The following is a 22,929-nucleotide window of genomic DNA, read 5'->3' as shown; positions in this document are numbered from 1 at the left end:
CGGACTGGGGCTTTTAAGCTCATTTGTTTGCTGAAGTAGGTTTTGACTAGTAGGCACTAATTCTTATTTCTTTTTAAAGGATGTGTTTTTTAAATTGATGTGTTTGTTTTAATGATGTTACATTTTATTAGGGCTCTGCAGGGACCCCCCAATCTGACTCGGCCCCAAACCCGAATTCAGATGTCGAACCATGCTTCGGGTCCCCCCGACACCCCCGCGCAAACCCCCTTACCTTGCTTCCACTGCCGCCCTCGTCGCCACTTCTGTTGCTGCCGCCGCCAACTGCTGAGGCTTGAACATGAGCGGTGACTCTTACTGCAGGGAGCTGCCATTTTTAAAATGGCAACCTTCTGAAACTTCCAGGAGGTTGTCATTTTAAAAATGGCGACTCACTGCAGTAAGAATCGCCATGTGCATCTAGGCCTCAGCAGATGGCGGCAGCGAAAAGGGGGCGGTGGAGATGGCAAGGACAGCGACAGCGAAGGTGGTGGCGGAGAAGACGTCTCAGGTAAGGACCTGGAGGTGCTGGGGGACTGGGCTGGGGGGTCCGAAGCTCACCGAGTGCTTCAGAGAACCCCGAACCCACTCTGGGTTGCTTCGCGCCCCCTCCACTTCGCCTCGGAAGGGGCATAAAGTGACCCGAAGTAGCCTGCTTTGACTTGGGGTTTGGGCCTCAGGATGAAGTGGCGCACAGCCCTACATTTTATACCTATTTCATTCTTGCCAGCCACCTTCGTCAGGCAGGCTATAAATTAATTAAATAATTAGAAAATTAGAAAAAGAAGGGCTAGAAAAAGAAGGGATGACCAATACTAAAATAAATGGATACGGAGAATGTGGATAAGGCATGCACTTACGCAATTCTTCCCTGTGCCTCTCAGTCTGTTCAAAATACTGGCGGAGCTCTTCTGTGATTTCCATATTGCTCAGATCATACTCGATATCCCCTTCACCTTCAGATTCCGTGTCTGTTTCGGACTCCCTCTCCACTGCTTGTCTTCTTCTGGTGTTAGATGGGACATGTGGAGGTCGAGGGGGGTACCGGGCTTTGCTGCTTCGGGTAAAGGCACAATAGGGTCTCTCTCTCAAGGGGTTACTTCCATCCCAGTCAGAGTAACGTCTACTGGGGGGATTTTCAGAAGGGGAAAATGATGGATTGTACATGGACTCCATGGCTTTCCTGTAAGCCATTTTGTGTCGGCACATCCAGTCCATGGCTTGACTGTAATGCTTCCAGTACCTTGCATACACTTTCTGTGAATACCATGGTCTTACGTCCTGAGGCATCGAATCTTCCTAAACATGTGGACAGTAAACAAAATTCATAATGTAAGAACCCACTCTAAAAAGGGTTTTAAAAAGAAGAAGAATCTCTCACCTTATGTAAAAGGAAATGACCAGCTACGGACGTTTGACCATGAAGGATGCAAAAATATCAGATCATGCAGCACATTCTTGCCATTCATTCAGAAATTTATGTAGTTGTAACATAACCTGTTCCCTATCATGAGGGAAGTGAATACAGGGGAATCTGCCAGCTTTCCCTACACACTTGGAAAGTGGAAACCTTAGAAGCTCCAAGATGCCTGAGGACCACAGTAATTCCTCTCTGCAGAATAACTCACAGGCCAAAATTAAAGATGAAAGAAAAGCTGTCCCAGCTAACTCTTATTAGAGTTATTATTAGAGGAAAATGGTAAGCAGATAGACATCAGGAGGCTGAGAGAATAACAAAGGGCAAGAGGAACGTAGAATGATACAGCAAGAGGGATGTCACATGACTATACTGATCTGTTGATGTGGCCTGGTGGCTTTTAGAAGTCCAAGCGCTATCTTTTTTTTCAAGTGATTTGTTGGAAGGAAGGGCCAGGGAATGTAGGCACATTTGGAAATTTTAGAAACTATCCTGGGCACAGCCATAAAATGGCTGCCATGGTGAGTCACAAAGGACAAATAACCTGCCCAGAGGAATACATGGGAAATTAAGATGGCAGCAGCTAGAGGCTCCCACTTCACTTGGAAGGAATCCCAGCTGCCCCTAAGAAAATACAGAAGTATTTTTAAATAAAAATTGGGAAGAATAGGGTGTCTCAGTGGGCACCAAGGACGTTGTCTATCTCTGTACAACAACCCCATACCTGTCTCCTCCTTTATTATTACATTTGTCAAGATTCTCTTAGCCCCCACTTCATTTCAATACCGAAACATACACAGACAAGAGGCTTCAGTCTACAGCTTTTAATCCATTACTTCACAGGGTCATACAGATGCAAATTCTCAGAGAAACTCTCCATCTACAAAGGAATGCCTTCAGGGGATCCAAACAGAACTTACCACAGTTGAGTTGCCCGCTGTTTGAAGAGGGAGGCGGTCTCGCTAGCCTAACTTAAGGGGGGGGGGATCCCTCTCTTCTTGTGAGGCCTCTAAGCGCAGCTTCTCACGCAAGGCCAAACTGGTAGACGGCCTAAGTTCCACCCCTGCCTTCTCTTTCTTTGCTCTGCGCCTGGCATCTACTAGGTCAACCTCCTGTTCGCTGCCTCTCACGGGGGGTGGGGTGGGGTGAGGAGAGACCCTCAAGCTCAGCCATCTGTATGTTTGTAACCTGCAAAGCAGGCCTATTCATATCTGGACTAGCCTGGGAAAACACCTCCCCCATGTCTGATGGTTCTCCTTCAGAATCTAAACTGCTATCCCACTCCTTGCGCTCAGAAACACCCCTAACAACATTGATATCCCACCTGTTTTCGTCTTGCAATGTGGCTTACATGTTCCTCCTCATCTCCATTTTATCCTCACAAAAACCCTTTGAGGTAGGTTAGGCTGAGAGTCAGTGACTGGCCCAAAGTCACCCCAGTCAGCTTCATGGCCAAAGGAGGTCTAGAACCCGGATCTCTCAAGACCCAATCCAACACTCTAAACCCCACACCACAGTGTCAGCCTCTTAGGCCCCAAATTTAAAGCAGCCACCATGTGTCCATGGTTGTGTGAATAAACCTACACCAAGTGTACCGCTCTGGTCACTGCACCTTAAAAAGGATATTATAGAGCTAGAAAAGGTGTAGGAAAGGGCAAGCAAAATTTTCAAGGGACTGGAGCAATTTCCCTGTAAGGAAAAGTTATGTTTGGGGCATTTTAGCTTAAAAAAGACAAGTAATGGGGGGACATGATAGAGCTGTGTAAACATTTGCATGATGTGGAGAAAATGGATAATACTCTCTCATAATACTTGAACCCAGGATCATCCAATTAAGCTAGATGGTGGGAGAGACAGGACAGATAAAAGAAGTACTTCTTCATACAGCACATAGTTAAGCTATGGAATTCACAACCAGAAGATGTCTTGATGGCTGCCAATTTGGGCAGCTTTAAAAAAGGATTATACAATTTCATGGAGGATAAAGATACTAGTTATGATGGCTATAAATTACCTCCAGTATCAGAGGCAGTATACCAGTTGATGGGGACATGAGTGGGAGGGTGCTATTGCATTTGTGTCCTGTTGTGGGCTTCCCATAAGCATCCTGCTGGAACAGAATGCTGGACTAGCTCTCAGCCAGCACGGCTTTTCTTATGTTCTTACTTTAAGTGGTCCAGAGAGAAGGCCCGACATTTTGTTGCAGACATGCTTCTCCATATCTGTCAAATCTTTCTGGACTGCCATAATCCTATCCTGAAGTACAGGCAGTATTTAAAGTAAGGAACAGTATCTCTTTTGTTACTTCCAGGCTTCAAGAATATCTGCACACGTGACTAAGCTATACTTCTCCCTGGCAATCTTCTTATGCAATATGCAAGACAAACTCATTACAACTGATGATTAAATTCAGCACTGATGGGTACAAATTGATCTATCAGATGTACAAGCTGCAAAAATAAAGTATCAGCAAAAAACAATGGCCTATTGCATAGAAAATGCTAGTTGTTAAACCATATTCTGCAAGGCAAAGATTCAATACAAAACCAGGAGATGGAATATCAAACAAGTAAAAACCTCCATAACCCTGGTGGGGAACCTGTGGCCCTCCAGATGTTGTTGGACTGCAAACCTGTCAGCCCCAGACACCATGAACAATGGGCAGAAAAGATGGGAGCTGTAGTCCAACAACATCTGGAGCTCACTTTGCCAATGTAGTTTTACCCAAACACCCTGGCAACATAACTTTCTCAGGCCTGAACAGGTGTTTCAGATATATATGCAGGGGTTGTTTGGAGGAAATCGGGCCTGCAGGGGACAGGTTCCAAAGTATTTCCACTGGAAACATCCTCAGCCTATCTAGGCTCTGCTATTACACATCTGGACCAGTGTGACAAGCCGCATCTGTATACCATCATACGTGTCCCCCCCCCCCCAAGAAAAAGGACAGAGTAATCCAATGCCCCCATGTTCGTTTTAGGGGTGATTTTGCACCTAGTGATAAATGCTGAAGTGTCTGCACAGACCAGATTTTAAGATGGTCATAAGTATGGCTTCATTTAAGATTTAAAACATTTTGGGATCCGATGCAGCATCTGTCTAAGCCTCCACAGCCTAACCTGGTAGTTACAGCAGCCGTGACAATAAATATCATGATGCATTTTGTTCCATCACTGCATATTTCAGAGCGTTCCATTTTCTTAAGCCACAAAAGGATGCTCAGATAGCTATATGACATGTAAAGAACATTTAAGCTGACAGAAACGTAGCAAGACAGCCCCAATTCATACATTTCTAGGGCCTCTTCCCTTCATTACACAGATGATGTAATGTAGGACCTGGTGATTCCAAATGAATGACCAGGATTGGATGACATGGAGCAGCTCTATGTGGGCTATTTAACCCACGAGTAGACATGGTGCCCATGGGTGCCAGGGTACATATGCAACCCCCATTTGGGGGCTGTCGAGGCATGCAAACCCAGCGAGTGTGGGTTATGGGAGGTTAAATAACTCTCCCATAACCCTAGAACAGATCATGCATTATGTGGGGGTTGCAACCCCTGAGTGGGGGTTGCATATTCAAAATGGCAGTCGCACGCACCTCAGTCATGTCGTGCGAACAGCCCCACTGTCTGATCACAAAGAGCCCCCATCCACACACTTTCTTTCCCCACCCACCCCCCGAGATGTGAAGGCCTGGAAAAACACACACCAGAAAGTGTATATGGGGCAGGGGGGGAAGAGAACCAGAAGAATTTTTTTTTTTCCCCACCAGGGATTTTTGGAAACTTAGAAAAAATGGTTTGCCTCCCAAATCTTTCCTTTTCTCCCCCCCCCCCCAGTCTTCACAGCTCTAGTCCCCACTTGTTTAAGGGAAAGAGATCATACGAACAGGTCCTCTAAATGATTAGCATCTGCATGGAAGCCCCAGGTATGTTACTCCGTGTGTGTGCGTGCGTGTGTGTGTGTGTGTGTGTCTGCACCCTACTTCTCCATCGTGCAAAACCCTCTGTAATATGTCTCAAGAGGCTGGCACCCCCACCTCCCAGACACAGTATCTTCTTTTATTACACTATTATGGTCAGGGTGTAGTTAGGGAATTTTAGACTCCCAACCTGTGGAGTTCCAGGGGTGGGTGGGTTCCTCTATCTAGATGGTAATGTGTATTTATTTCAACATGTGGTTAGCCGGCTTTGCTGCATTTAGGGGTTTTTCTATTTATTCTGCCAAGTGGGGCTCTGCCCCAACGTCTGCTCTGATGGCACTATCAACTACGTTGAGAAGCATTGCACTCTTATTTCAGTCTGAAAAAGTTGTCAAGAGAAACTTGATGTAATGAAGTAGCTTTCCATATCTGTGCTTATGAATACACATTTTGGAGGCAACCCCCCCCCCCGCCCCAAGAATTGGACAGGATTGACTTCTGCCATGCGAGTATTCCATCCAAAATGATTAAGAATAAATGAATTCCAAAAGCCTAATTGTATTTACTCTTTGCCATTCAGTTTTGACAATGAGTCTTAAGAGGTCAGTCTCCTTTTGTTTATGGCTAGTTTCACTTTCTGGTTCCCATGGACTAGAAGGACGCTCTTTTTTGTGTCAGACATACTTGAATACAACGAGAAGTCTCTCCCTCCCCTCTTTTCCCAGCCCATCTCTGAAAAGCTTCGGGGAGGGGGAAGCCCTGACAATGGGTTCAATCTCCATCCCACCGAAGTCAATGGCACCATTCCCATTATTTTATGGCACTGAGCTGCACCCAATAATCTTCTGAAGTCAGCTTTCACGAACAAGAACAAATTGCTCCCAATAGTATGCTTATTTTTATGTACAACCTTTTCCTCCCCCAAAGGCCTTTTATGTTGTCACTATATACTTGCTTTATATATTTTTTTAAAGCAAGGAACTTAACAATCTGCAAATCTCAGATAAGGATGCTGAATTCAAGTTCAGATTTGGTAGACTAACTTCTGGAGGCAAATGATAGAGCCAAGTGCCAACTGTCCCACTCAGGGCAGGTCTGAACTCGTTGGCAGAGTTGTCTGACAAGACTGAACCATCATAGGGGTTCATAGCATGGAGCTTTTATCCTGCCATTGAGATGGCTCACTCTCTTGGAAGTTTGCGGGCTCTTTACATGACGCTGTTAACGTCTAAGGCGGCTCCCACAATTTTCCCCAGCCTATCTCGTGTTTTCCCCAAACGCAAAAAATGTGGTATTCTTCCCAGCCCATGCAACAGAAGCGCCATAACCCCCCTGTGAAATTCTCCAATAGAAACCACCATGTCTGCCTGCTGTGGGCATTTGTTTTCAGCCGTTGGGGGTGCGGTCAGGATGACAAAGGCATTGAGGATGGGAGCAGGGTTGCACGGAAGGAGACCTGAGCAGATTTGACAGGTGCGAGGGCAAAACTCGCCTGCCGATTGCGTTGCCCGCCTCTGCATTTCTCAGTTGGAGGGAGAAGAGGGTACAATGCCTCCCTGCAGTGAAGGGAGACACATCTGATCCCTCACCCCGCCAAGCTCAGAAGCAACATCCTCTGTTGTTTCAGAGTGCCCTATTAAGTTCAATGGGGCATACTCCCAAGTAAGTGTGCCAAGGGTTGCAGACCTACAGCACAATCTTACATTTTATGCAAGACAGAGGTTTCCTGGGGGCTGCGAGAAAAAAGTACAGCAGAAGTTAAGCCACGAAAACAAGGCTCCTCCCGCCCTCCTTTGCACACATGCCAGGGAGGGAGGAAGGCACTCCCTCAGTTCAAACCACGTGGCTGCCTTGTAAAGAAGCCCTTCCTAATCCCACAAAGAAACTGAAAGCAGGAAGCTCTGGAAAGGATGTGTTTTTTTGCAGTTTTTTTGCTTAATGTAGAGACACCCTCAGATTGCACAGAGATCGCTGCATTGGAAAGAACATCAAGAGCCCACTAGTCCAGCCTTCCCCCTCACATACTACCTCATTCTTCCCCAGCTTGATGCTTTTCACATGTGTTGGTCTGTAACTCCCGGCACGGGACTTGCAGTCCAACACATGGTTGGGGGGGCACCAGGTTGGGGAAGGCTGAGCTAGATTTACCTATGCAGGTAGCTTCTGACCTGGGAGCCACGGATACCTTGCAAAGCCAAGCCAAGAGAGATCCTTGTGTGCATTTTGGAAAACCACACTAACATTTGTAATAAGCTTCACTTGGAAGGAGTTTGTTAGCTTAACCTACTGCATTTTTTTTAGGAACCATCAGCAATAGTTTATGCAGTTGTGAAAGTGGTCAGTTTCAATCCTCCACCCCCCTCCACATTTTAAGACTACTCTCAAGTGCAACATTTTATCAGCAGCTGTTCTTTTAAATCAAAATGTTTCTCAAGCAGAACTTGGTGGCGACTTCCCTGAAAAAGCAGAATACAGCTGGCTGATTTGCCTGCCTGTTGTTAATTTAGGAGAGGAGCACAAAGGATTGTTTCAAGTGGTCAGAATTGTGATTCTGATGCTTAGCCAAATACTTCTTTTAGGGAGGGAGAGGAGGAGCAGAAATAGTGACCCTGGGAAACCTCTAGCTCACACAGAACGTTAAGAAGAAATCTTAGAGAGTTTAAGCATTTAAAAGGTAGAAAGCATTTAAAATGTACAAAGTCCAGTTGAAACCATTATATCGTAAATAGATGATGATGATGCACGAACATATGGACTTTCTAAGCTCTAAAGCATGGAGACATTTTATCAAGCAAACAGCAACTATGAGCCTACAAGAGGCCTATAGTGCTACTTTTCATTGGCCTCGGTCTACCAGAGAGTCTCATGTCTGAAGGGGCATTTGAATGTTTCTGAAGAACACTTATTGATACATCTGTTTTAAAGGTACAGCTATTCTTTAAATGCTGAAACACCATTTTGCTTACACTCCTATTCCCAGCTGCCTCTTTGTTTACTAGCTAATTCTACAATCGAAGCAGCCCTGGGAAGATTCCACAGCCTTAGGGTTCCTGCTGCTCTGCCCCACTCCTCCTCAGCTTTCATGCTTCCTGGGTGGATGATGTATGTGTGTGTGAGAGAGAGCATATATATGGACAGATTGTATTGACTGAGTGGAGTATGCCTGCACCAGCGGAGGCTGATGGCTCCGATGTCAGTGGGGTGGTGAATCCGCTCTGGGTTTCAGCCAGAACTCTATATGAGCTATCCAAGGTGCTGAACCTATTTTGGCAATTGGGTCCAGCACCTTGGATAGCTCCTTTAGTGTTCTGGCTGAAACCCAGAGAGGATTCACTACCCCACTGACATCGGAGTCACCAGCCTCCACTGGCTTACTCATGTGTGGCTATGTGTATTGCAGGGTGGGGGTGTGGTGTGTGCATGTGTGCATATGAGACAGATGGGGGGACTGGGGTGGCCCCACCCAACTTGGACTCCAGCCCACCCACGACTGGCGTATGGCAGTCCCCGACATATTTTCCCTTAGGGTATGCATCACGTGGGGGTGGGGGGAGCACGCGGGGGTGGGGGGAGAAGGTTCACCCACGCTGATGCAGAATGACAATGCACCAAGAAAGTGCTTGCAAGCATCATTACTAAACAGGGAACTACAGTTGGCTGCAGCTGCTTTTCAAGTGTACACTTGGGGGCAAACCTCAGCTTGTCCTCTTAATCTGTGAAATGGCCCTCAAAATGAAGGGAGAGAAAGAAACCTCAGCCAAGGCCCCGGGTTTACAGTACCTCAGGTCCATCCAACATCCACTTCTCCTTGATAAGATAGGAGGCTTCATTCATTCTCTCCTAATGTTCTACTCCCTCTTCTTATATGTACCCTCTTTACATGCATCTAGTGTTCCCCGCTGGTTCCTTTCATGCCTGCACTGCACCTAAAACCCCACAAATGCCTGTTGGGTTCTAATGCCCCATCCAGTGAACACCCTATTCCCCTTTCCCCCCAAATCTGCAGGGATGCTCTCTTCACAAACCAACCATATCCATTTTAGGTGACCTTGGCACACATCTTATGACAAATTCTCTTAAAATGCTTGTCCATTAAGTACTCATTAGACAAGTGATCATTAGCTGTCTATTTTCCCCATCATACACTTATATATGAAGAGTTCTCCCATTTAAAACAGCCTCTTCCAACCTGGTGCCCTCCAGATGCGTTGGACTACAACTCCCAGCACCCCCCAGCCAGCCATAGGGAAGGCACATCTCCAACACATAGTCCAACATATCTGGAAGGTACTGGGTTGGAGAAGACCAATTTAAAGAGCACCCACAGGGCCATATAATAAGGAAGTCCTATTGAGTTCCATGGGGCTCACTACCAGGTAAGTGGGCATGTAAGACTGCAGCCTAATAATACATATGCCTTCCATGCTTGTCACAGGCTAATCGTTACCAGCTTAGCTGAGATGTTTTGCTCTTTCCTGTACTTTTCACGGCTGCCTTCTCAACCAGGCTATCCGACAGGCTGTTACACTGACTCTCCCCTTAGCTCAAGGCAGGACCTGCCCAAGACATTTTGCTACCTGAGGTAAAGGACAAGATGGTGCCCCATTTCATGCCCAGAAGCTAACCAGAAGCTGAAGATTACTTCAATGCTGGTGGCAGGACACTGTCACCAACTGGGCCTGAAGGCAGCAAGACCATCTTCGGGGTTGCAAGGCTGGCCAAGTAGCACATACAGCTCTGTCCTCCAGCATGTTGCCACTGCTCCCCATCCCCTCAGCATCTGCTGCCTAAGGCAGCTACCTCACTCTGACCAATGGGAGGGCCAGCCCTGGAAGGCAAACTGGGTCATAAGTAGCCCCACTGTAGTAGGTAGGGCTGGAACGGGCCATCAGAACAGAAACCACTGGGAGTTAGATGGAGGGCAGCTCTTCCGTCTTCATTCCCCTTTTCTCATTGTAGGGGTCTTTGACAAGGCAGCCAATACACATAATGCATGCAATTCTTGAATTACAGTTTAAATACATAAGAGGCTCTGCCAAATGCCATTCAGATGCCTGTATCGCCCAATACAAAGTACACTAAGTGCCGTCAATAAATGTAAGGAACGAATCTTACCATTATTTGTGAGGATGTGCACCAATGACCAAAACAAACTAAAAGACAAAAAGAGGTAAAAATAATCAGACTTTAACATAGACAGTAGATCAATACAAAATTTAGCCTGTAGCCCAGCCCAGTGTCCTTCAGATGTGCTGGACTACAACTCCCAGCTAGCATGGAGGGTACCAAGTCGGGAGAAGGCTGCAGCAGTCAGTTAAGTTTCTGGACTCAATTCAAGGTGCTTGTTTTGACCGTTAAAACCCAGCATAGACTAGGGGGAGGGTACTTCAGGGAGCTTCTTCTCTCATATGATCCTTCCAGATCATCAACAGAGGCCCTGCTCCAGCTTCAGTTACCATCCGAAGCAAGACCGGTAGCCACCAGCAGCAAAGGCTGATGGTGGCAACTGTCTTTGGAATCCTTTCCTAACTCTGAGACAAGGCCCGCCAGATCAAAATGCCCTTCTGGTGTTTTGCAAGGCTGAGGAAAAAAACAGTGACTTGACCAAAACATTTCATGAAATTGACCCAGCAATTTGAGGATAAATGGTTGTGTGAAACAGCTCCTCCCTAACTTTGTTTCTCCAAATCATTTCACTGAGTCTTCAGCATGCTTACTTGGCAGTGAGTCCCACTGAACTCAATGGGGTTTGCTTCTGTTCAGACAGAAGAACATAAGAAGAGCCATGCTGGATCAGACCAAGGGTTCATCTAGTCCAGCATTCTGTTCACACAGTGGCCAACCAGCTGTCGACCAGGAACCCACAGCCAGGGGATGAGCGCAACAGCACCCTCTCACCCATGTTGCCCAGCAACTGGTGTACATGTATGGGTTTTCATGGTTAATCTCCGATCCCTGCCCCTCACCCCCAGCAGTATGGGATGCCTTTAAAACTTTGGGGTCCACTTTCAAATAAAGCATGATTGGGGCTGTTTGAAAGACGATACACAAAGCAGCTGAGTTTGGAATAGAAGAAACGGCTGAGAAATGGTATTTGCCAATTCAATACAGCCCTCGAGTTTTGCAAACAAGTGATGTGTTTCGCAACACACCTGAAATTGATTTGTTTTATTTCCATTCATTTATAATAAAACAAATATAATAGTGGCTGATGATCACTCCGTTGGGTCTGTACACAGCACTGCTGACTTCGATGCTCGAATTGTGTGTTTTGCTACTGACAGCAAAGCTCCTGGAAGACCTTTGACGGACTGAGACAATGGTATGCAAGTTTAAAAACAAGGAATGAATGTACGAACTGGCGCACAGTGTGCTGGGTATACAGCCAAAGCTCTTGATGGATTACGGCAACAATTTTCACTGCTGAAAATCCAAAGTGCTTCTGCAGACGAATTTCTCTTCGTCCAGTTTTCTTATTCAGGAATGGCAATGCAATCCTATGTTTACTTGGAAGTAAACTCTACAGCGTCCAGAGGGCATTATTAACCCCAGGTAAATGACTGCCACCTGAGCCACTAATGCTTCTGGGGAGGGTCCATGTCAATTTTGTGATCAGTACACCTAGCACATGGCTTTTATTAAATAAACATTAAGACAGCAGTAGCAGTAAGGGGGTCCCAAAGACAGACATGCTTCCATTGGCAGGAATCTTTGGGAAACAAGAGTTTAGAAGCTTAGGATTTATGCCACTGTAAAAAGAAAAAAAAAGAGGAGTGTGCTATTAAGTCTGCATGGGGTGCAACCTGGAACTCCAATTATCTTCTGCAGCAGAAAATTTTCATCTCTTAGCATGGTGCATCTGAATGAAAGGAGTTGGGTGATATCAGGATGGCCTCCATTCATCTGAAATGCAAATTAGGAAGCTACCACAAGGCAGCAGAAAGGCACAGCTAGCACAGTTGTACAGCTGAGAGAGAGCTTGATCATTACTCACCAACCCTTCCCCCAAAGGTATTGAGGTACATACACCCTGGCCATTGAACTACTCACATGGGAAAAGATTTGAAATTTCTCTGACCCAAAGATGGTAAGAAGATGGGACTTACTATCATTCTCCCAGACACTGAGCAGGCCTGGGGGGGGGATATGCCTCCCCCTGCCCAAGACAATACTAAGCTGAGGGGATTATTAACAGAACACTGCAGCATTCCTAGCCTGTAGATCTATAGCACACTAAGCCCCAGCTCCATTTTGTTCATCCCAAAACATTCACTTTCCCATGCTCCAGTTCTTTTAAGGTTTGCCCATTCCTCTCATAGTGTATACATGTCCATTGGATTTCTTTAATATAACACATCTGGGCTCTGGCAAGGTCACCGCTGGAAACATATAAAGGTCCCTTTCTCACATTCGGAACACAAAGTCTTTTGTATCTGCCCTTCCTGTTTCCTGCCTGTAATTAGAACCCCCCCCCCCCATTAAGGGCCTGCCTCAACTCTTCAACAAACAGGATCATTTCTGAACTGCCTTGTTAGAAACAGGTCAGTTTCAGACAAGAGGAAATGCCTTCTGCTTTTTATTCCATAAGACTTTGATTCCATGTCCCCAATAGCTACTCACATTAGGAAATCCACAGGCAAATACCAGGGTCCACCTCAACATGAATTGACATTGGCAGACTCCATGCTTGTGCAATTCAACTACATTGTTTGAAGGTGGCCAATGCATGGCAGACTCAAAATATCTTATTTGTTGACAAGTGCTGGCTGTTGAATTCATTGTGGGCAAGATCTCTTCACAACACTTGGATCTACTCGATTTTGACCACATGGTGGCAGCAGAACTGTCAACTGAATTCATCTAAGTCAGCCTTCCCCAACTTGGTGCCCCCCAGATGTTTTGGAATTCAATTCCCATGTATGACATTTCTTTACTTTACGTATTTGTATAATGCTTTCGTAGGTAGACACTCAAAGCAGTTTCCAACAAAGTCTACCCCCCCAATAAAAATGCAATAGCTAATAAAAACAGCAGCAAAAAATAACAAAACCAGACAAAACCATCAGTCAAAGCATATTACAAGGACTGGGAGAACAAGATGGTCAGTTGGTGGTAGAAAAAAACAAACTTGGAGCCAGGCATTCCAAAGGCAGGGTACCACATCAGAGAAGGCCCTATCACAGATCACCATACAAACTTCACTTCGTATGACAGAGGGACTTGCAAGAGGGCCTCCAATGGGGGTCTTAATACTCAGGCTGGTTTATGTGGGAGGAAGTAATCCTCAGAGTATCTGTTCCCAAGCTGGTATGGGCTTTTAGGGTCAAAATCCACACCTTGAATTTGGCCCAGAAACAGATGCTGACTCTGTAATTGAGCAAGTACGTAAACAGAGCACCTGCATCGTGGGTGATGTTATCTCTGCAGGGGGGAGGTGTGCACACCCATCCTCCACCCTGCAAAGACTGTTGCCCCCACACCTTGAAAGTGTCTGAACTGGCCTCATTCTCACAACCTGCCCTTCCACTGCTCTATCACCAGAAGTATCTCCAAAACTGTACCATTCATATTTCCCCACAAGTATTTCACAGACCAGAGGAAGAGCCAAGAACACGTCCAAACATCCCACTGGGAACCAATGTTAAAGGGGCACTACCCCAGGCGCTGCAGTAGTAGCTACTCCTTGCCCTCTCAAGCAGTTTCCTGGATCATCCGTCACAGATTCAAAGAGACAAAAGAAGTACACCAGGACTGTAAGGGCAAGAAGGCTTTTGCAAGACGGTGGCAGGTTCTGCAAGTTGCTGTAGGTGGTTAACGTCCACACCAGTCTCCCACAACCTGCAGAACTACAATTCCCATCACCCCCAGCCAGCATGGCCATTGGGTGAGCTGATTGGGGATGGTGGGAACTGGGGATGGTGGGAACTGTAGTCTAGCACATCTGGAGGGCGCCCTACACAAAGTGTTACAGAAATTTTCTGTGCAAGACCAGTTTAAACAAACTGGCACATGCAGGTTTTTACTGTTCTGCACCCTAAATTCTCCCAAACGCCACCATCTCCTCCTCTCCAGCTCCTTGCCCAGTTGCAAAACCATAAACATCAACACAGGGGGACCCCTCAGGGATTCAGGAGATAGATTCTGTAGCTTCGCCAGGGGAAACAGCACATTCCTGAGCAGCACAATTGTGGCCTGTGCTGCCTTGGCTGTGATTAATGGGGGAGAATTAATGGCAGAAACGGGGTCAGATTGCCCATCTGCCCAGCCTCCATGACAGAGAACAAGAGACACTTGATTTAAGCAAAGAGCAGCAAATTTGGAACAAATTGCAAGAAAACTGTCCGCACAGACTGTAGAAAGTAGCACTTTACCATTAAGCTGAATGTTAGGGAGACTGTAATGACTTTAGGTACCAGAAGAATCATTCCAATTTAATACACACAGTGTAGACAATTAAAACCCCTACTTTAGAATATGCAGGCATCAGAAATCTTTGCCTTTGTACCCCATTCCAACTAACCAAGGCGGGATCCTCACCAAAATGTCAAGTTCTTGGCCTTATTGAAAACAGAGCACTCAAACAGGCACCCCAACCCTTTAATTCACTGCCATAAATTCCTAGAAAACCCCAATTCATATTCTGAGCAGTTACTCTAACCATCGTATCCAAGTAGTCACTGAGCATACACTACTGACTGGTATCTGGCCTGGAATTAAATCTAGAGCAAGTGAGAGTCAAAAGAAAATATATTCAGCCACATTCTGCATTTCTGCACATGTTAATTCTAAGTGCAATCAATTACCACACGCATGCCAAATCCCTAAATGTGCATGAATGCTTGGCTCTGAAACTTCCGCATTCAATAGCTGCACCAATTAAACATTTCAAATCCTATGCAGATTTAGTTTCTCATGTTAGGAAAGTTACTCCGTTGATCTCAACAACACTGTATACTCCAACACGTCAACAACAACAACCCTGGACCAAAATAACCCAAGTTCTGCACAAAGCAAAGCTAAATCCCGCAACCGTAAAATGGGCTGGTTTGCTTGACATGACAGCCCACCGTGGGTTATTTAAACCACAGTGAGGCTGCGGCACATGCGGCGTGCTCACAGCCACCAATCCGCATAACCAAGCCCCACTCAGGAACCATCGTGTTGTACAAACCTGGCCAGCGCGGGTTACGCAAGGTTTAAACATGAACAGACCATAGGTTATGCGAGACTTGTTTAACCGTCACATAACCCACGGTTGCCAGGTTCACACAACATGGCAGACCCCAAGTGGGGGTTGGATAGGTAAAGTGGCACCCATGGGTGCTATGGCTCATCACAGGTTAAATAACCTATAAGCTGTGCCATGTCATGTGAATCAGATCACTATGTCACACATAAAGTATGTATGAGGTTGTGGTAATTTATTCTGCTTCCATTAGTCTTGAGGAGTGGCAAGGAATAATTCAAGCCACCGAAACCCCGCCACTGGAAATCCTATTCACCACAATCCCATGGATGTCCACTCAGAAGTAAGTCCCAGTATGTTCAATAGGGCTTACTTCCTAATAAGTGTCTTTAGGATTGCAGCTTCAGCCTCACCTCCTGGTGGCTTCTCAGACTTCACCAGTCTGTGTCAACATACTTTCAAGTCGATTTACTTAGTCAAGAGGACTAGAAACTTTTCTCTCTATATAATGAAAGCCGAGATACTCAGGAGGCTGAATTCTGCACTCATTCCAAATTCTGTATCTGTGTGAAATATCCACAACCTTCCTAATACATTTTTCATAGCTGTTAAATTATTAGCGTTTGGTAAATAGCCATCCACTCACAAACCACCAAGTGTGTGTATGGCTATAGTTCACAAGGCCCCAAGTACATGACGAGTTGCCACTTTTTTATGGACAGACCCTGTGCCTATAGTGCCTGTAACATATTATTTCTAAGCAATAACCAAACTGCTGTGTAAGAGGCAGAAGTTAATCAGTAGCTTTCTCCACCCTCCGTATTTCTAACCAGGGAAAGGCTTCACTTAAGAGTCTTAAGTGAACAGTGGTTGCCCCCCCCCCGATGTTTTGGCCTACAACTCCTAGTGCAGCCAGTGGTGAAGGATGCTGGGACCTGCAGACCAGAACATCTGGAAGGCCACAAGCCTCCCACCCCTGCCTTAGACAAAGCTTGAACTATTCTACAACTTCCACGGGGAGCGGGCTGCAGATATCAGGCTGAGCACATGCTTTGCTCACCCTGGATTCAATCTTTCCTCAGGCAGGGCTGAGAAAGACTCCTGTCAGGCCCCTGGCTGCCAGTGTCAACAATACTGATCTAGAAGGACCAATGGGCAGATGTGCTATAAGGACAGCTTGCCCAAGTTCCTCCATAACTGTCATGCCAGTCATTTTTGTAAGCTGCTCTCTGGGAGTCTTTTTGGCTAAGGGGAGTGGGGGGAGAAACCAAATACTGGGAAGGTGCAATCCTATGCATGTTTAGACAGAGGCAATGTTTAGACAGAGACAACCCCCAGCATGCCCCAGCCAACCATGCTGCCCAGGGCATGCTGGGAGGCTTAGCCTTTTCTCTGCCTAAACATGCATAGGATTGTACCCTAAATACATTCAGGGAAGCAAATTCCCAGGAGTTACGATAGCCAGTCAGGGAAGAGAATTTGGGAGTTTCCAAAGGGGGAGCCCTCTTACCTGCTGCAGCAAAAGCAACAGAGAGCCCGATGGGGCGGGAAGGACTAAAAAGAGATATGATGGCGGCCACAATATGGTCGATTTGCGACTTCTTCTCGGTCTCCAGCCCCGCCTCCCCTTTCTCTCTCGCTCCCCCCGCCCCATGTCCTTTTATTCCCCCAGAGGGAGCAGCGTGGCCGGGGGGATCTCCCGCTTGTTACGCACTGAAGGATCCGCACTGGAAGCTGCTTCCCTGTGCGCTTATTCCCCCCGTGGAGAGAGTCACAGACCGGCCCTCCCCGCACGACAGGGCACGCACGCGGGCACACACATACTTTGGCTGCAGGGCGCGCAGTCGGAACCGGGGAGCCCTCCGCGCCGGCTCTTCCTTCCTGCGGGCGGAGAAGGGGAAGGGGCGGGGCCGCGGCGCTGCCGGCGTGCGGGAAGCCCGTGTCTCCGAGCGGCTCTCCTGCCTCCGCTCTTTTAAACGTCATCTGTTGGGCAATGGCGCTATCTGCTGGGCCTGGGCGAGCACCACACGCAGAGTAAGGCGGTCCCAATCCCACGTCCTTTCTGGCTCGCCTGAGGTGCGTCTAGATGAGGCTTTTAACGCGCCACCGCCCTGCCTTATTCGCAGAATTTTACAGCGGGTCCAGATGACGCTGCCTTGTACTTGCGCCCCTCCCGTGTTGGCGTCTTCCATCTCGATTTATGTATCGCTGCAGAAAATCCATTAAGGCGAAAAAAGACGGGGGAGCCGCACGAAACGTCTTTTGATTGGCAGTGCGCTAGGAGCCCTCTGGCTGGAAACACACCTGGAAACCTTTGCTGGATGTGGATCCTTGTGTAGCTAAATCCATGAGCAAGAGGGAGGTATCAACAGTCTCGGGGAACTCTGTGGTTTGCTGAAGTGCAAAAAATCTTTAGGGGAAACAAATCCAGGGGTGTGGTTGGGGACCCCCCAAAAGCCCAGTGAGAACTGAACATGTTTAGGGGGCATGGAATGTTGGAACAGAAAATCAGGAAGCGAGGCGGAATGGCCTGGAAGGTGCTCCCGGATGAGGCTATCGTGGCACCATTGCCCTGGCTCATGGGTTCAGATGATGATGTCTTCAACCCATAATCCTCCCATGTTTTCCCACCACTTCTGGCTTTTTGCTTATCACAGGAAATCTGTTAAAGAAAAAGACAAAAAAAGGCAATGCTGCACGATGCCTCCTAGGAAATTGAGATTATTTCTCAGCAGTCATCATTAAGATGGCCATAGTGTTTCATCTGTTGAGAAAACAGTGAAGAGGAGAGCTAAATTTTTTCTTTGTTCACATAGCTGTTGAAGGCACATGAGCCCTGCTGGAGAAAATAATGACAGCCTTTACAGGGGAAGGAGGATGTGATCCTTTTCAGAAAACAGGGTATGATCTTGCAGTGGAACTAGAACTGGGATGGAAGAGCCTCCAACCGACTATAATATCTGTTTTATTACTATAGGCACAATCCTATAATATTCCCCATGATGGCTGGGGAATGTTGGCAAAAAAAGTTGTAGGACTTTTTTTTCTGTCTAAACGTGCATAGGATTGCGCTTTATGTGTATCAGTTGTGGGCACTTCGGATCCTGGTCTGAGGGCATAACTAGATGAAAGATCCATGATTGGGATCTCTCCATTCTTAAAACAACCAAAGATGAACAGCTGTCACAAGGCTTCCCAAATCAGATTGGGCTGCAGTCCGTGTGTGTGTGTGTGTGTGTGTGTGTGACTAGTCTGTCCTTGTCCTAGGCAGAAATCAATTCTAAAAGAGTGGCATACATCCACATGAACTACAAGTGTAATCTTGTGATACAGCAACGAAATTACAATTCCTAGGGGGATTTGTGATAACCTGAAGGACCACCAATGACAATTTTATGAGCCTGAAGGGAACACTCAGAACCCCCCTACCACCCTGCTCCACGCTTTCTCCAAATTGTGAAGATATCTTGGAAAGACAGCCAAACAGGAATGAAGATTAAGCTTTCCCGCCTATTGCTAGGGCAACAGGTCAAGTTGACAATATTGCCTTAACAGCTCCTTCACAAATGTTCTGGATATGAGTTAGCAGTATGAAGCAATTCTGTTCCAAAATTCGTTAGAGATTCAGACTCCAGGTTAGTTCTGCCCCTGCTTAATTCCAGTAGGAAATTCAGATTCCAAAATGTAGCTGGCAGAATTCTACACATGTGCCATTTACCTAAAAGCTCTGTGTGTGTGCAGATACAGATTTTTTTTAATTCACAAAAAGAACCACCTCTCCTGCAATTGCACAATGCCAAACTTGCAAATATTGGCATCTCAGTAGTTTTCCCATATGAGGTTTGGGGGGAGGGGGGGAGCTTCATTTGGTGGGTTTGTTTTTTTCATTCAATCTTAAATAATAAGAATTTTGAAAGAACCATTTGTTTTATTTTTCCCCATTTTTTAATTTGCAAAGTTGGACTCTGGTTAAATGATTAAAGAATGAATTTCATAGTCGCACCATTTCATCATTGAACAATTCCACAAACTTAAAAAAAATGGAAAGAATAAATGAACAAAACTATTCTTTCCCAATTTTAGCAGTTTGGTTTCTCCTCAGATGAATTCTGAAATACTCTTCCAGAATCCATCCAGATTCTGCAAAAACTGGAGTGGAATCCAGTTGAGGTGGATTCCATTACCATCCATAGATATAGACCAATGATCACTGTTGTTACTGTTATCCTTTGCTTCTTGTCTTCCTGGCCCAAAGTAACAGTGCAATCCTATCCATGTTGTTAAAGTTTTTATTCTTGCTCTAGGCTTTACTATAAGTGAAGAACTCCATTTTCCTTTTGTGCTCTTTCCTTTTGTGATCACTCCATTTGGTCAAGTTGAAATGGCACAGAGTGATGAAGCCACTGGGGCCTGTGAGTCTTGTTACCTTGAGATCACTCCAGCCTTCAAGGCCAGAGTAAGGCTCAGCTAATTAGGACTGAATGATCTGAGCTGAGTTCCTGTGGGAACTTCCTTCTTACCCTACAGGGTTTGGGAACATTGCTGGAGTCGGCATGTGATTGGCTAAATGAGATCTTCCCTGAGTTGTCAAGGTTCTGAGCACAAAAGATGGGAGCTTGGGACTACCCCACTGTAAATGAAATTAACACCTTTTCTAAGAGCCAAGAGACTGGGAGCCAAACGTGGTTCTTGTGAGAGTGCATTCCACAGTTTGGGAGCAATACAGGAGAAAGCGCTTTCATGAGCGCCCAACAAACAGGCCTCTGTGAGTAATGGCGCCCTCAAGAGGGCCTCTCCTGCAGATCTTAATAGCTGCTATATAATAATAGCTTAATAAAATAGATATAGATTCTACTTTGACTTTGAGGTACTAGTACCTCAGCTGTAAGGGTCCATTCACACAACCATTTTTCCCCTTTCTGGGGACCTTTCCCATGTGAGAATTACTGAGAACAGTACAGATTTTGCTGTATGCCAAAGTTCCAGAAAAACAAATCTGTGACGTCAAAAAAATGTCATTCCGGAGGACGTTGATGTGCACTTCCCCTCACATGCGATTATGACAATCCAGCAAAAGAGACCTACATGCACAAGCAGCATTTCATGTGTGTTGCCAATACAGTCTGGCTGTATGTCTCCACCTGCACTGCGATTCTCGTTAAACTTGACTTTTGCATAAGTAAGTACAGTGGTTAGAAGTCTTGCTGTTCTAGGATTAAATGTTGGTATATTTCTGATGATGTTTTCATTGCTGCTGATATTTCAAACTAATAAGAACAGCATTTACTAGCAGGCAAATAGTATCTAAGCAATTGCTGATGTGGAATTGAATACAAACTCAAAAGACCATTGATCTTGGCAACCCTGCTAGCCTTCTCTGTAACACCGTATTGAACGTTGCTGATCATTACAGTCTTGTCTTAATTGGTTCTCGAGTTCCTATCAAACCTGCTCAGCCCCATAGACAGGAGGCAGTATAACTTCAAAGACCTAAAGAATTGTCTTTCACAGATTGTAAATAACCTTTCAAGTATTGGACTAATTTAACTAAAAGGAAAACAACAACAACCCCCCCCCCCCACACACACACATTTCCTATTTTTATTCCTGAAATTAGGAGGTGACCTGATCATTTGTAACAAGCTATCAATAGCAATTGCCTCCCTGGACAAGAAGACTCCTGTTTGGTATAGCATGTTACTGTATCCCACCCTTCCCCAATCTAGTGCCCTTCAGATGTGTTAGACTGCAGCATGACCAATGCTGTCTGGGGTTGATGGGAGTTGTAGTCCTACACATCTGGAGCGTGCCAGGTTGGGGAGGCTGGCTGTATCCTTATTCACTTCCCACTTTGTTTTTCAGACGTCTGTTGACAGAGGGCCTCATAGAATGACAAACTGGGGAAGTTGTCCAGTCGTAATATGGAGCTTCTCTACACAAGGCATTTATTGTGCGCTTGTCATTCCCTACTCACGGTTGTTTACGGGTTCTTTAGACGATGTTGTGACCCTCCAGTTTCACTTCTTTTTGTAAACAGCACTTCCAGCGAGTGTTTTTAGAGCAGGGAAAATGCAGTATTATTTTAAGAAAGCAAAAGAAAATGCTATTTCCACTTGTGTATTTGTGCTATTCCACTATACCACAGTGCCCCCAAAAGTTATGGAGTGGAAAAGCAGGAAAGGAAACACTCTTCATGTAGTGCTTCAGTCTTAATTCTTCAGAAAAAACGAAAGTAGATGTAGCGGATTAACAGCCTCATGAAGAAAAGCTCATGGTTTGGTGGCCATCTTTAAAAATCTCTACTTTTAGAAATGATCCCGTAAGTATTGTTTTCTGTATTTTTGATATGTTCAATACAGTGCTTGTATATAACTTAAATAAGGCAAGTTTCATTTCTTTTGGAATTAGTTTGACATTAGGCCCCAGTTTTCAGTAGATTGATTGAACGAAAGGAGGAGCAAGCAAAGGAGAGAGAAAAATGGAGGGAAGAGAGAAATGAGACAAAGTCTTGTTTGTGTCCAAGTGCTGCCATGTCAACAATGCCCTCTGCACCAGGAGCCAGTTACAAAAAATGTGATTTCATGTTTCTAGAGAACAGGTGGAAGAGAGGCTTACATTAAACACTCAGATTATGGTTTCTTTTATTAAAGGAAGACAGCTAAGAGAAATGGTGGTGTCTAGGAACTGTGAAGGACCAGAACTCTATCATCGCTTCACAGAAATCAGATAGTTGTGCCTATATCAGATCCAATCCAACCTTTTTTCCAAAAGGAAACAAGGTAACACCTTTCAAATCCATGCCTAGACCTACATAGCCCACTTGGATTTGAACAATAAAGAATTAGACAAAATCTTTTGCTTCTTGAGATGTGATTAAGCCTTTGTCAGTTTCCCTTTGATGTTCTACAGGTTTATTTTTAACACACGGTCGGCTTAAGCTGGCTGACATATTTCCGTCGTTAAGCCCTGTTAGAGCTGCCAGCGTCCTACTAAGAGACTGGAGAAAATGGAAATGGCAGTGTGGGAGATACAGCCCGTTTTTTTAACTTTCCTCTTCCTTGCCAATGAATCCCAAAGATTCAGGAGACGCTGCCAATTTGCACTGGCCTTCCTTTTTCCAGCATGTCCTACCGGGGCTTCCTTGTCGCTATGTTTTGGCTTTTCTTGAACTACCTGGGCACGACAATTTTCTCCCTTGCCACTCCAGTCTCAAATGACTGGACCTTGCTATCCAGCTCCCCCTCCACATCATGGCCGCAACACTGCTTGGTTTATGATCATTCAAGCAGTACCAGGAGAGAAGCTATTGGGACCTCCCCCCTTTTGCTCATGCTCTAAGCAGCCATCATACAGACCCCCCAGTCTCCTTTCCCCTCCCAGAAGACAGCTGAGGTAAGGAGGT

The 22,929-nt window shown here is 45.8% G+C and overlaps 1 protein-coding gene across 5 annotated transcripts in view; it reads right to left on the bottom strand.

Moving 5' to 3' along the window:
• The window catches only part of GEMIN8 (gem nuclear organelle associated protein 8), a 46,633-nt gene extending 29,217 nt beyond the window's left edge, over window positions 1–17,416 (bottom strand). For 2 of the 5 annotated variants that reach the window (XM_084844161.1, XM_084844163.1), the window contains exons 1-3: window positions 17,352–17,416; window positions 10,457–10,494; window positions 858–1,296 (exon numbers count right to left, since the gene is read on the bottom strand). In XM_084844161.1, the coding sequence (XP_084700287.1) occupies window positions 858–1,296; window positions 10,457–10,459 (442 nt within the window). In that variant the 5' untranslated portion in view covers window positions 10,460–10,494; window positions 17,352–17,416. Of the gene's footprint in view, window positions 1–857; window positions 1,297–10,456; window positions 10,495–17,037 lie in introns of all 5 variants that reach the window. The other 3 variants (XM_084844160.1, XM_084844164.1, XM_084844162.1) reach the window with 2 other exon arrangements.
• Between the last annotated feature and the right edge of the window lie 5,513 nt (window positions 17,417–22,929).

Source organism: Heloderma suspectum, chromosome 3 (assembly GCF_057233095.1).
Source record: "Heloderma suspectum isolate Gila_16-S chromosome 3, 16-S_ref, whole genome shotgun sequence".
Classification (NCBI taxonomy): domain Eukaryota; kingdom Metazoa; phylum Chordata; class Lepidosauria; order Squamata; family Helodermatidae; genus Heloderma; species Heloderma suspectum.
This window is presented reverse-complemented; position numbering and strand designations above follow the sequence as displayed.